The sequence below is a fragment of the Tachyglossus aculeatus genome, chromosome 21 (genome assembly GCF_015852505.1).
Source record: "Tachyglossus aculeatus isolate mTacAcu1 chromosome 21, mTacAcu1.pri, whole genome shotgun sequence".
In the NCBI taxonomy this organism is placed as follows: Eukaryota; Metazoa; Chordata; class Mammalia; order Monotremata; family Tachyglossidae; genus Tachyglossus; species Tachyglossus aculeatus.
The window spans coordinates 37019046-37031073 of NC_052086.1; the positions used below are offsets into that span (position 1 = coordinate 37019046).

The following is a 12028-nucleotide window of genomic DNA, read 5'->3' on the forward strand; positions in this document are numbered from 1 at the left end:
GAACCCAGGTCCTTCTGACTCCCAGGCCAGTGCTGAAAAGACTTGGGGAAAACAAGGTGACCGGAGAACGTCTACCGAAAGTTATCGAAAGGGCTGTCGACCTATAATGGCCTTGCTTAAAGTCAACAATCCAATCTGGACTGTGAGATGTTTGAAACCTCCTGAGTTTCTAACTCTGGACACTGTACCAGTCACACAGTATTAAAACAGAAAGGCTACCACAAGCTATAAAAACGTACACTTTATTTTACCTTCCATCTTGGTAGGTTACAACACTATTCCATACAGTCCTACTTACCAAGTACAAATGCTACTATTCATAAAATATTTACAGGTTGACTCTGCTTTCCTCTAGGCTATTGGGGGTCAGGGTCGGGGGAGAGAAAGAGAGTGAGAGAAAGGAATGAGAAAAATAGATATTTTCATCCTCCTCAACTTTCACAAACAAAGAAATATCGGCCTCTGGAAATCTACACAATGACACAGTCAAATGGGCTTTGGCCTTCATGCCAGAATGCAAACGAAATACTCAAAAGGAAAACTGGATCTGGGTTAGCAAGATTTTTGTGATGGGCGACAGCATGCTGGGTTCCCAGAACTCCTCGCCTTTATCACAGCTTATTTTTTTTCCAGTCAAATTGGCACTTTCAGCTATTCACTCTCCCCTTTACCAGCCCTGAAAAGAACAACTACAATAATAAAGTTTAGGTCATTACAAAACAGTGGCTCAGAACAGTTACGCGAAATGAACGGACTAGAAAAAGTACTGCAAACTTGAGGACCATGGGGCAAACACCAAGGAGAGGGAAAAATCAAGGACCACTTGTCATCCGACAATTCTACTCTATTGTGGATGATCTAGAAGTCCATTTCCTACTTAAAATTCAAGTAGGCATATCAAACGTCTTGTCACTATAAGGTCTTATATATAAGATGAAATAAAAGTGCTTTGGCTTGCTTTGAATTAAACCACGGCTCAAGAGAGTAAGAAAACAATTTCACCGAATGGAAAAAGAATCCTATAAAAGTCCATTTTATGAAATGTAATGGAAAATTCTCTTTAAAATGCCTGTCACCATCACATATGCCCTAGTCAAAGTGAGGAAAAATATTAAAAGAGACTTTGCGAACCACCTTAAAGAGATCGTTTTAAAAAGTTTGAAAAGTTAAGTCTGAAAAGAATAGTCATACCGTTTGCTAGTTTTCTCCTACGATTAAGGCAAATTAATGTGGATGACGAGATCACCGTCTTTTGCCATTCAAAATACCCACCTCAAGATACTTTGCTCATTAACAATTTCAGTAAAAGAATACAAAAGTTACAGCTAATCCTTTACACCATTTAAGAATGAGTCGAGTTGAATTTTCGATCCTCTCTTCAGCAGCTGGAGGCCTAACGGCTGTGAACTGAACATTCGAACACCACAAGAACAAAAGTTAAACTCCGGCGCTTAAAACAAACGCCCGAACCAGACCGAACAAAGACGAAGCACTTTTAAAAGCTACGGACCGAACGTCCCTTTTCACAGAATGCGGAGCTACGCTTTCCACAGACAGCTACAGTCGGCAACTAGCCACTAGGAACATGCCCAAAATATCCATTATCACGAGCTGAGGAACGCAGCAAGCAAGAGCACAGATCTGGAGCTTCCGAGAATTTGGTACACAAAACCGGACACGAAACAGCAGTTCCAAAGACTTACGAAAAAGGACGATTTAACCTGTTTTTAAAATGACAAATACCGTACGTACAAAGGTTCACATTTACTGGCACGCGACGCATCCGCAGTTTCCTGGAGGGAACGCTCCGCCTCGACGAAGAGGCAGGTTCGGCTCTCTGCGGAAAGCTCCAGCCTGGACCCGCTGGGTTCTTTGCGCTCTTCTTACACGGATCCGCCCACCCTCGCCATCCAGGGAGATGCCCCCACTCCATTTCGTGCCACTCCCTGGGCTCCCTGCCGGGTCCCGCCGTCTCACTTCCCAGAGCCTTGTGGTGTTTCCCAGGCACCGGGGCAGCCCGCTCGACTGGCTCGTTAACGGGGCTTCAGCGGACGTCTGAAAATAGTGCCCTTCTGCAAGGGGAGGGACGTGGAGTCTTATCTGAACAAGGGAGAGACGAGACTTCCCCCCTCAAAAAAACCCCCCCCGGGTTGGAATGTGCAGTCATCCCCTGTTAAAACTGAACTGAAAAAGAAGGGCTCTCGGGTTTATTTGAAGCAGCTTTGCCCTCTCTGCCGGGACGCCCCTGCTCGCTACACTTCCTCGGGGTCTCAGCTGGGCTTGGTGGGGGTCTTTAACCTGACCGGCGGGGCCCGCATCGGCACTTTGGGCGGCTGTTGACCGGCAGCTTCAGAGGCCGGTGGGGTCTGCCCAGAGTTCGCTGCCCCTGAGGCCTGCAGTTGCGGAGAGGCCGCGGTCACCACTTGCTGCTGAATTAGTTTCTGCTGAACCCCCTGGGCCGTGGCAGTAGTGGCGGGGATCACCTGGACTTGCTGTTGGCCGGCGGTGGTTTGGGAAAGAGCCACGGACTGTGGTGGAGTCTGAACCTACAGATTGGAGAGGACGGGACAAGTCGATTGGTTTCGTATTAAAAATGGTTTTACGGACTTACAGCTCACGCGTTTTCTCTGGGAGGAGGGCACGGTCACTGCTTGACATTTTCCTCTGAGAGCACCCCTTATTTGGAATTTTAACCTCTAGAAAGTGAAAAGAAGTTTCTTCAATTGTTTTAGGCGCTCCTGTTTCATGAAAATCCATCTTTAAGGAATCAAGACACAACTCTGGCTGCCTTGGGTTTCATTCCAAGTGGATCCAAATCCACGTTTTTGAGAGGCAGTGTGGACTAAGGCAGGTGGACTAAGGACTAAGAGGCAGTCGTGGGTTCTAATCCCGGCTCTGCCATGGGCCACTGGCAGAAATCCTTTGATTTCTCTATGCCTCAGTTTCCTCAGTAGTATAATGGGGCCCTTCCCATTAGACTGTAAACCCCAAATACTGTGTCTAACCTGATTACTTTGTGTCTACCCCTGTGCTTAGAACAGTGCTTAGCACTCAGTAAGTGTTTAACAAATGCCACAATTTTTATCATCATTAGAGCCAACAAAACTTCTTATTTTCTTTAGTTCAAGATGAAACTGATCTGATTTATCACGTGACACTAAATTTAAGGGCCGCCACCCCAAAAAAGAAAACAGAGCAGGTGGCCCTCAAATGACAACCATCCTGCCTTCAGTCTTTTTTAATAAAGGTGCGGCAAAACACAGGACTAGATAAGTACTTAACATCTACTGAGTGACAGTGACGCGCTAAGTGTTGAACAACACATGGAGAAAGGCATGCTCCCTGCCTGATGGATTTTCAATCTAAATGGGAAAGGTGAAACAGAAAGGTAGAGAACACACACACTCACATAGACACATAACCAGAAATCCCTGGGGAAACACAGATGGAAGAGGATGCCTGGCCTGACAGTGTCTCGCAGTGTTCAATCCCTTTCACTGACCATCTTCAGAGGGTCTACGGCGAATCCAAATGCCTTCCCAGAGAAGTTTTGAGGAGAGGTTTGAATGAGGGAGAGAAAGTAGCTTCCCAGATGGGAAGGGGGAGACAATTCCCAGTGGAGGAAGCAGTATGGAAGGACACATGAGTGGGAGAATGGAACCAAAACGCAACCAGAGAGGCTGGAGGTATGAAGCTGGGAGGCTAGGAAGGACAGAGGTGCGCTTGGCGAGACGAGAGACAACTGGAGCATGGCCAGGGCTTAGGAATGGAGAGAGTGTGTGTTTGGAGATGTGGAAAAAGCGTCCACCACCGGGACCAGTTTCTGAAACCTACCTGCTGGGAAACAGATACCATTTGTTGTATATTGGCCATGGTGGTTTGCTGTTGAACAACTTGAGGAAGCTTCGCCACCTTCAAAGAGCATAAAAACAGAAAAATATTTAAATTAATAATAACAATACTAATAATAATGGCATTTAAGCACTTACTACATGCTGAGTACTGTTCTAAGTGCTGAGCACTGTTCTATAAATGGGGGAGGGCACAGGGTGAACAACTAAAAGTGACTTAGCGTTCAATAGGGAGGGGATGATCATTTCTGAAAGAAGATGCTATATCATCCTAACATGTCTGGATTATTAATAATCTTTCAAAGGTGAATTACACTGCACCTTGATCTCCCTTTATGTAAGAGGAAGACCGGGGCAAAGAAAAATTTAGAGGGTGGTTCTTAATGGTTTAAATGAGGTTCCTAATATTAATAACAATAATAATAATAACAACTGGGATATTTGTTAAGCACTTACTATGTGCCAGGCACTGTGCTAAGCACTGGGGTAGGTACAAGCAAATCAGGTTGGACACAGTCTCTGTCCCACGTGGGGCTCCCAGTCTTAATCTCCATTTTACAAATGAGCTAGCTGAGACACTGAAAAGTGAAGTGACTTGCCCACCATCACACAGCAGACAAGTGGCAGGGCAAGGATTAGAACCCATGACCTACTGACTCTCAGGCCTGTGATCTATCCACTAAGCCACCATGTGAGAGGAAATAATTGCCTTGCCCGGGGATATCTGTCCCCAAGGGTGTAGATTACCATTTGGGAACGGGTGTCTGGCCACCATTTTGCCACTTACACAGCCCCAGTGTACCCATGTCAAGCCCCTGCCATGACAGGTTTTGAACTCAACACCTTTGGTGAAGAACTCTGAGCTGGGGAATGACCACGCTTGCCTAATTGTCTCTGGGCACCCCAGAACCTCATCTTGTCCCATCGTTCCAACAGGAACTTGGGTCTCCATGAAGCCAAAATGGTGGATTGGTAAGAGGCCTTTAGAGGCTAGAGCATGGGCCTGGGAGACAGGAGGTCATGGGTTCTAATCCCGGTTCCACCAATTGTCTGCTGTGTGACCCTGGGCAAGTCACTTCACTTCTCTATGCCTCAGTTACCTCATCTGCAAAATGGGGATTGAGCCTGTGAGACTCCCATGGGCAGGGACTGGGTCCAACCCGATTTACTTGTATTTACCCCAGCGCTCAGTACAGTGCCTGACACATAGTAAGTGCTTAACAAATACCATCTTTATCATTATCACTGCCAGAGTGGAGGTCTTCCCTATCTGCCCAGGGAACCTGGCAGTTAAGCAGGCGAGAGCCCGTCTGCTTCAGTGGTAGAATCAGTGGAGAAGATCATTTGCTCCAACCCTATCTGCTACCCGGCAATTGGCCTCGGTGTGATTTCTGCCTTCCCATCAAAGTGGGAGTTGATGGAGACCTGTGTTCCTTCACTCAGTCGTATTTTTGAGTACTTACTGTGTGCCAACAATCCTACTAAGTGCTTGGGAGAGTAATAATAATTATGGTACTTGTTCAGTGCTATGTGCCAAGCACTGTCCTCAGCACTGGAGTAGATACAAGTTAATCAGATTGGACACAGTCCCCATCCCACATGGAGCTCACAGTCTTCATCCTCGTTTTACAGATGAGTTCACTGAGGCCTAGAGAAGTGACTTGCCCAAGGTCACTCGGGGGACAAGTGGCAGAGCCAGGATTAGAACCCAGGGCCTTCTGACTCTCGGGCCCAGGCTCTATCCATTAAGAGTACAACATAACAATAATGCCCATGACCTACCTGGATCTGTGCTTGGACTTGCTGGCTTCCACTGGGTTTGGGGGCCTGGGAAATTGGAGTGGTCAGGAACTGTGTTTTAATGGCTGGCTGGGCAGCGTAGGTCACTTTTGGCTGCTGTGATGTCGGTTGCTGGGTTTGGACGGTCACTTGCTGTGCGCTTATCTATAGAAGAAAAAGGGGGTTAGTAGAGCAGAGGATTAGCCTAGTGGATACGATTGAATGAATGAATGGATAGAGCCTGGGCCTGGGAAGGGCCGGGGTTCTAATCCTGCCACTGCCACCGGCCTGCTTGTGTGACCTGGGGGAAGTCACTTCACTTCTCTGGGTCTCAGTTCCCTCATCTGGAAAATAGGGATTGAGACTGTTAGCCCTATGTGGGACAGGGACTGTGTCCAACCCGATCTGCTTGTATCTACCTCAGCTCTTAGTAGAGTGTCGGGCACAGAGTAAGCACTTAAAATACCATCATCGCTATTATTGTTATTATCATTGAAGAAAATCGAGAAAAATCAGTATGGCTTTTGGGAAACTGACAGTTTGGTGACAACTAGACATCGGGCTGCAAGCCAAAGTGAAGGACTATGTATTTTTATACATCTATAAAAAGAGATAGAGATGTATAGATAATACTGTTTTACGTGTTCATAGATTACTAGAGGTAACAGCTCTTGCCTTTTGATTGAAAACCAGCAGTAAAAGTTAAAAGGGGGCATTTTTTTCATAAACAAGGGTGTTAGAAGAGTTTCTTTCTGATTGGAAATACCCTTCTACTAACAAATACATCTTTTGAAGGGTCCTAAAGGAAGGCTTAAGACACGTAAAAGCAGCTGGGAAGCAGCAAGGCCTAATGGAAAGAGCACAGGCCTGGGAGTTAGAGCACCTGGGTTCTAATCCCGGCTCGGCCATTTCCCTGCTGTATGACCTTGGGTAAGTCACTTAACGTAACTGGATAATGCCTGTTTCCTCATCGGCAAAATGGTGATTAAATCCTTCTCCCTCCTTCTTAGACTGCGAGTACCATATGGGATAGGGATAGGGACTGGGTCCAACCTGATTATCTTGTTTCTACCCCAGTGATTAGAACAGTGCTTAGCACATAGTAAGCACTTAACAAGTACCATAATCATTATAAAAAGTACAGGGCATTTATGTTTCTAGCAAAGTACTTGACCCAATAATAATAATAATAATATTGATGATGGTATTTGTTAAGTGCTAACTATGTGTCAAGCACTGTTCTAAATACAAGATCATCCGGTTGGACTCAGTTCCTGTCCCCACGGGGCTCACAGTCTTAATCTCCATTTTACAGATAAGGCCCAGAGAAATGAAGAGACTTGCCCAAGGTCACACAGCAAAGTGGCGGGGCCAGAATTGGAACCCAGGTCCTTCTGACTCCCAGACTGCAATCCAGCCTGCACACTTCACACCTCTTAGGCTAACCTTCTCACTGTGGCCCCATCTCACCTATTTCACCGCTGACCCCTAGCCCACATCCTGCCTCTGGCCTGGAACGCTCTCCCTCCTCAAATCCGACCGACAATTACTACCCCACCCCTTTTCAAAGCTTTATTGAAGGCACATCTCCTCCAAGAGGCCTTCCAAGAGTAAGCTCCCCCTTTCCTCTTCCTTCTGCATCACTCTGATTTGCTTCCTTTGTTCTCCCCCCCCCGCATCCCCACAGCAGTTACGTACATATCTGTACTTTATTTGTATTGATGTCTGTCTCCCCACCAAGGACTGTAAGCTCATTGTGGGCAGGGACTGTGTCTGCTTATTGTTGCATTGTACTCTCCCAAGCACTTAATACAGGGCTCTGCACACAGTAAGCGCTCAATAAATACGACTGAATGAAAGAATGATGAAGGATGGTGACCTCTATGATGATGCAGGAAACTAACGCAAGCTTTTAAAAATCAAATCAATTAAAATTCACAGACTCCAGAGGGGTCCAGGTAAGCCAGAAAAACGGGCACAATCTGTGAAAGGAGCAGGAGAAATCCTGTACCTTTTGTGGCACTGAAGTTTGGCCTTGTGCCACCTGGGGCTGGATGGCTTTTTGCTGCTGGTGATGTTTGAGTTTCAGAAGCTGCTGAACATGTAATGGTTGAGCAACTACTGTCTGTCCTCCTGTAAATAATAGAAAAAAATATTTGGTGAAACTGCCAACGGTGCCAATGCTTTCAGTGATGGTAAAAAGGATGCTTATTGAATTGGCCCAGAAAAGGAAGTTTAAACTAATTCATCACCGTGACAGTAAACATAAATTCTTGTTTTCCACCCTCGGGACTCAATCCCTCTTATTCATTCATTCATTCAACCAGATTTATTGAGTGCTTACTGGGTGAAGAGCACTGGACTAAGCACTTGGAAAGTACAATTCGGCAACAGATAGCGACAATCCCTACCCAACAACGGGCTCACAGTCTAGAAGATGGGCTCACAGTCTGGAAGTCACACACTCTTATCAATCAACAGTATTTACTGAGCGCTTACTAGGCACAGAGAGCTGTCCCAAGAGCTTGGGAAAGTACAATACACCAGAATTAGCAGACACGTTTCCTACCCACGAGACTGCTCACAGCCTTATCCCAGAGAAAACTACTGAGTCTTCCTTGTGAAATAAAAATGGCTTAAAAGGAATGGGGTTTTGGTCAGTTCTCCATTATTCATTCATTCGCTTAATGGTATTTATGAGAAGCAGCACGGTGTACTGGATATAGGACGGGTCTGTGATTTAGAAGGTTATAATAATAATGGCATTTGTTAAGTACTTACTATGTGCAAAGCACTGTTCTAAGTGCTGGGGGGGATACAAGGTAATCAGGTTGTCCCACATGGGGCTCACAGTCTTCATCCCCATTTTACAGATGAGGGAACTGAGGCACAGAGAAGTTAAGTGACTTGCCCCAAATCGCACAGCTGACGATTAGAACCCATGCCCTCTGACTCCCAAGCCCGGACTCTTTCCACTGAGCCACGCTGTGGATTCTAATCCCGGCCCTGCTACTTGTCTACTGTGTGATCTTGGGCAAGTCACTTCACTTATCTGGACCTCAGTTACCTCATCTGTAAAATGAGGACTGAGACTGTGAGCCCCATGTGGGATCCACACTGAGTCCAACCCGATTCCCCCCAGAGCTTAGTAGAGTGCTTAGCACAAAGTAAGCGCTTGACAAATACCATCATTATTATTATCAACATGGAGCACTTACTGTGAGCAAAGCACTGTACCAAATGCTTGGGAGAGGACGAAAGAACAATAAATGGACCCATTCCCTGCCCAAAAGCGTAACTCTCAACCATCAGCTCTGAACGCTTTCCATTTGTGGGATTGAGTCGGCTGTGGGTTTTTAGGAGGGAAACACCAAGGCGCGTGAGGTTGCGGCCGAGATTTTTCAAGTACCCGCTGCTTTCTGCGGCTGCCCTATGGCGACGCTAATCCCCGTCATGTTCACCGGGAGTGTCGTCACCCCTGCGGACGACACCACTGCTGCCGGGACGGACACGACGGGAGGCTTGGCCAGGGCGACCTGGGCCGTCTGGGGCGTCTGGGTCTGCATCTGGCCCTGGCTTTGGAGCTGGGAAGTAGAAACGCGGGTCTAAACGACAAGAAACAGGGGTTACTCTCTCGTCCAGGGGCGCCCGGCATCTGGCCCGAGTCCTGTAGAGAGGCTGGGGCAGCTGCAGCTTCTGTTTCTGGAGTTTGATGAGCTGCTCCTGGAGATAAACATGGTACTTTTTAACATTCACCCGGTCTTCTTTGTGAGCACGGTCACATCCTTCACAAAGGTTTAAGTCGCAATCAATCAATCAATCAATCAATCGTATTTATTGAGCGCTTACTATGTGCAGAGCACTGTACTAAGCGCTTGGGAAGTACAAATTGGCAACACATAGAGACAGTCCCTACCCAACAGTGGGCTCACAGTCTAAAAGGGGGAGACAGAGAACAGAACCAAACATACTAACAAAATAAAATAAATAGGATAGAAATGTACAAGTGAAATAAATAAATAAATAAATAGAGTAATAAATATGTACAACCATATATACATATATACAGGTGCTGTGGGGAAGGGAAAGAGGTAAGATGGGGGGGATGGAGAGGGGGAGGAGGGGGAGAGGAAGGAAGGGGCTCAGTCTGGGAAGGCCTCCTGGAGGAGGTGAGCTCTCAGCAGGGCCTTGAAGGGAGGAAGAGAGCTAGCTTGGCGGAGGGGTAGAGGGATTGGGGACATTCCAGGCCCGGGGGATGTCGTGGGCCGGGGGTCGATGGCGGGACAGGCGAGAACGAGGTACAGTGAGGAGATTAGCGGTGGAGGAGCGGAGGGCGCGGGCTGGGCTGGAGAAGGAGAGAAGGGAGCTGAGGTAGGAATCTAATAAATCGAGTCCAAATCCTGTCCTTAACAATAAATTGATATTTGGATTTTAGTCATTCATTCAATCATATTAATTGAGTGCTTGCTGTGCGCAGAGCACTGTACAAAGCACTTGGGAGAGTCCTCTGGTGGCAGGGTTGTCCCGAGGGGAAGGGCTCCGAAGGGACACCCGGGCAACTTACCAGCCGGGCCACCTGAAGGTTGGCCACGGTGGGGCCGGTGAGGACGGCGCCGGGCCTTGGGGCTGCCACGCTGGTGAGCTGCGGGGCCTGCGGCGGCGGTGGGGGCGGCTGCTGCTGCTGCTGCTGCAGCGCTTGTTGCAGTGGCTGCGGTGGTGCTTGCACTGGCTGCTGCTGCTGCTGTTGTTGGGGGGCTCCCGGCTGGGGGGCCGGCTGCGGGGCTGGCTGCTGGGGCAGCTGCAGCTTCTGTTTCTGGAGTTTGATGAGCTGCTCCTGGAGACAAACATGGTACTTTTTAACAATCATCCGGTCTTCGTTGCGAGCACGGTCACATCCTTCACAAAGGTTTAAGTCGCAATCTTAACAAATCCTGTCCTTAACAATAAATTGCTATTTGGATTTTAGTCATTCATTCAATCATATTAATTGAGCGCTTGCTGTGTGCAGAGCACTGTACAAAGCACTTGGGAGAGTACTTAGTAATAATAATAATAATGATGGCATTTATTAAGTGCTTACTACGTGCAAAGCACTGTTCTAAGCGCTGGGGAGGTTGCAGGGTGATCAGGTTGTCCCACGGGGGGCTCACAGTCTTAATCCCCATTTTACAGATGAGGGAACTGAGGCACAGAGAAGTTTAGAAAAGCAGCATGGCTCCGTGGAAAGAGCCTGGGCTTTGGAGTCAGAGGTCATGGGTTCTAATCCCGGCTCCTCCATTCGTCAGCTGTGTGACTTTGGGCAAGTCACTTCACTTCTCTCAGCCTCAGTTCCCTCATCTGTAAACTGGGGATGAAGACTGTGAGCCCCACGTGGGACAACCTGATCACCTTGTAATCTCCCCAGCGCTTAGAACAGTGCTTTGCACATAGTAAGCGCTTAATAAATGCCATCATCATTATTATTATTATTAAGCCCAAAGTCACACAGCTGATAACTGGCAGAGCCGGGATTTGAACCCACGACCTCTGACTCGAAAGCCCGTGCTCTTTCCACTGAGCCACGCTGCTTCTCTAAATAACGGATACATTCCCTGCCCACAGTGACCTTACAATCTAGAGGAGGGGAGACTGACATCACTACAGATAAGTTCATTACAGATATAGACATAAGTGCCGTTGGGCTGGGAAGGGGGAAGAGCAAAGGGAGCAAGTCAGGGTGACGCAGAAGGGAGTGGGAGATGAGGAAAGGAGGGACTTAGTCTGGGAAGGCTTTGTGGAGGAGATGTGCCTTCAATAATTAATTAATTAATGATGGCATTTATTAAGTGCTTACTATGTGCAAAGCACTTTTCTAAGCACTGGGGAGGTTACAAAGTGATCCATTTGTCCCACGGGGTGGGGGGTGGGGGGGCTCACAGTCTTCATCCTCATTTTACAGATGAGGGAACTGAGGCACAGAGAAGTCAAGTGACTTGCCCAAACTCACACAGCTGACAATTGGCGGAGCCAGGATTTGAACCCATGACCTCTGACTCCCGAGCCCACGCTCTTTCCACTGAGCCACACTGCTTTGAAGTGAGGGAGAGTAATTGTCTGTCGGTTTTTGAGGAGCAGGGCATTCCAGGCCAGAGGCAGGACGTGGGCTAGGGGTCGGCAGCATGACAGGCAGCGTAAGGTAGGAGAGGGCAAGGTGGTGGACTCCTTTAAAGCCAATGGTGAGGAGTTTTTGTTTGATGTTTGTTTTGTTTGGGCAACCGCTGCAGTTTTTTGAGGAGTGGGCTGACAGATCCTGAACATTTTTGTAGAAAATTGATCTGTGCAGCAGAGAGAAGTATGGACAGGAGTGGGGAGAGACAGGAGGCTGGGAGGTCAGAAAGGTCAGAAAGGGCCTTTGTAAC

The 12028-nt window shown here is 47.6% G+C and overlaps 1 protein-coding gene across 9 annotated transcripts in view; it reads right to left on the reverse strand.

The window, feature by feature from the left end:
* Window positions 1-226: 226 nt before the first annotated feature.
* LOC119941810 (E1A-binding protein p400-like) overlaps window positions 227-12028 on the reverse strand; it is a 123047-nt gene continuing 111245 nt past the window's right edge. For 8 of the 9 annotated variants that reach the window (XM_038762319.1, XM_038762321.1, XM_038762318.1 and 5 more), the window contains 6 exons: window positions 10195-10464; window positions 9040-9235; window positions 7642-7763; window positions 5634-5795; window positions 3835-3912; window positions 227-2546 (listed from right to left, as the gene is read on the reverse strand). In XM_038762319.1, the coding sequence (XP_038618247.1) occupies window positions 2271-2546; window positions 3835-3912; window positions 5634-5795; window positions 7642-7763; window positions 9040-9235; window positions 10195-10464 (1104 nt within the window). In that variant the 3' untranslated portion in view covers window positions 227-2270. Of the gene's footprint in view, window positions 2547-3834; window positions 3913-5633; window positions 5796-7641; window positions 7764-9039; window positions 9236-10194; window positions 10465-12028 lie in introns of those variants that run through there. The other variant, XM_038762322.1, reaches the window with a different exon arrangement.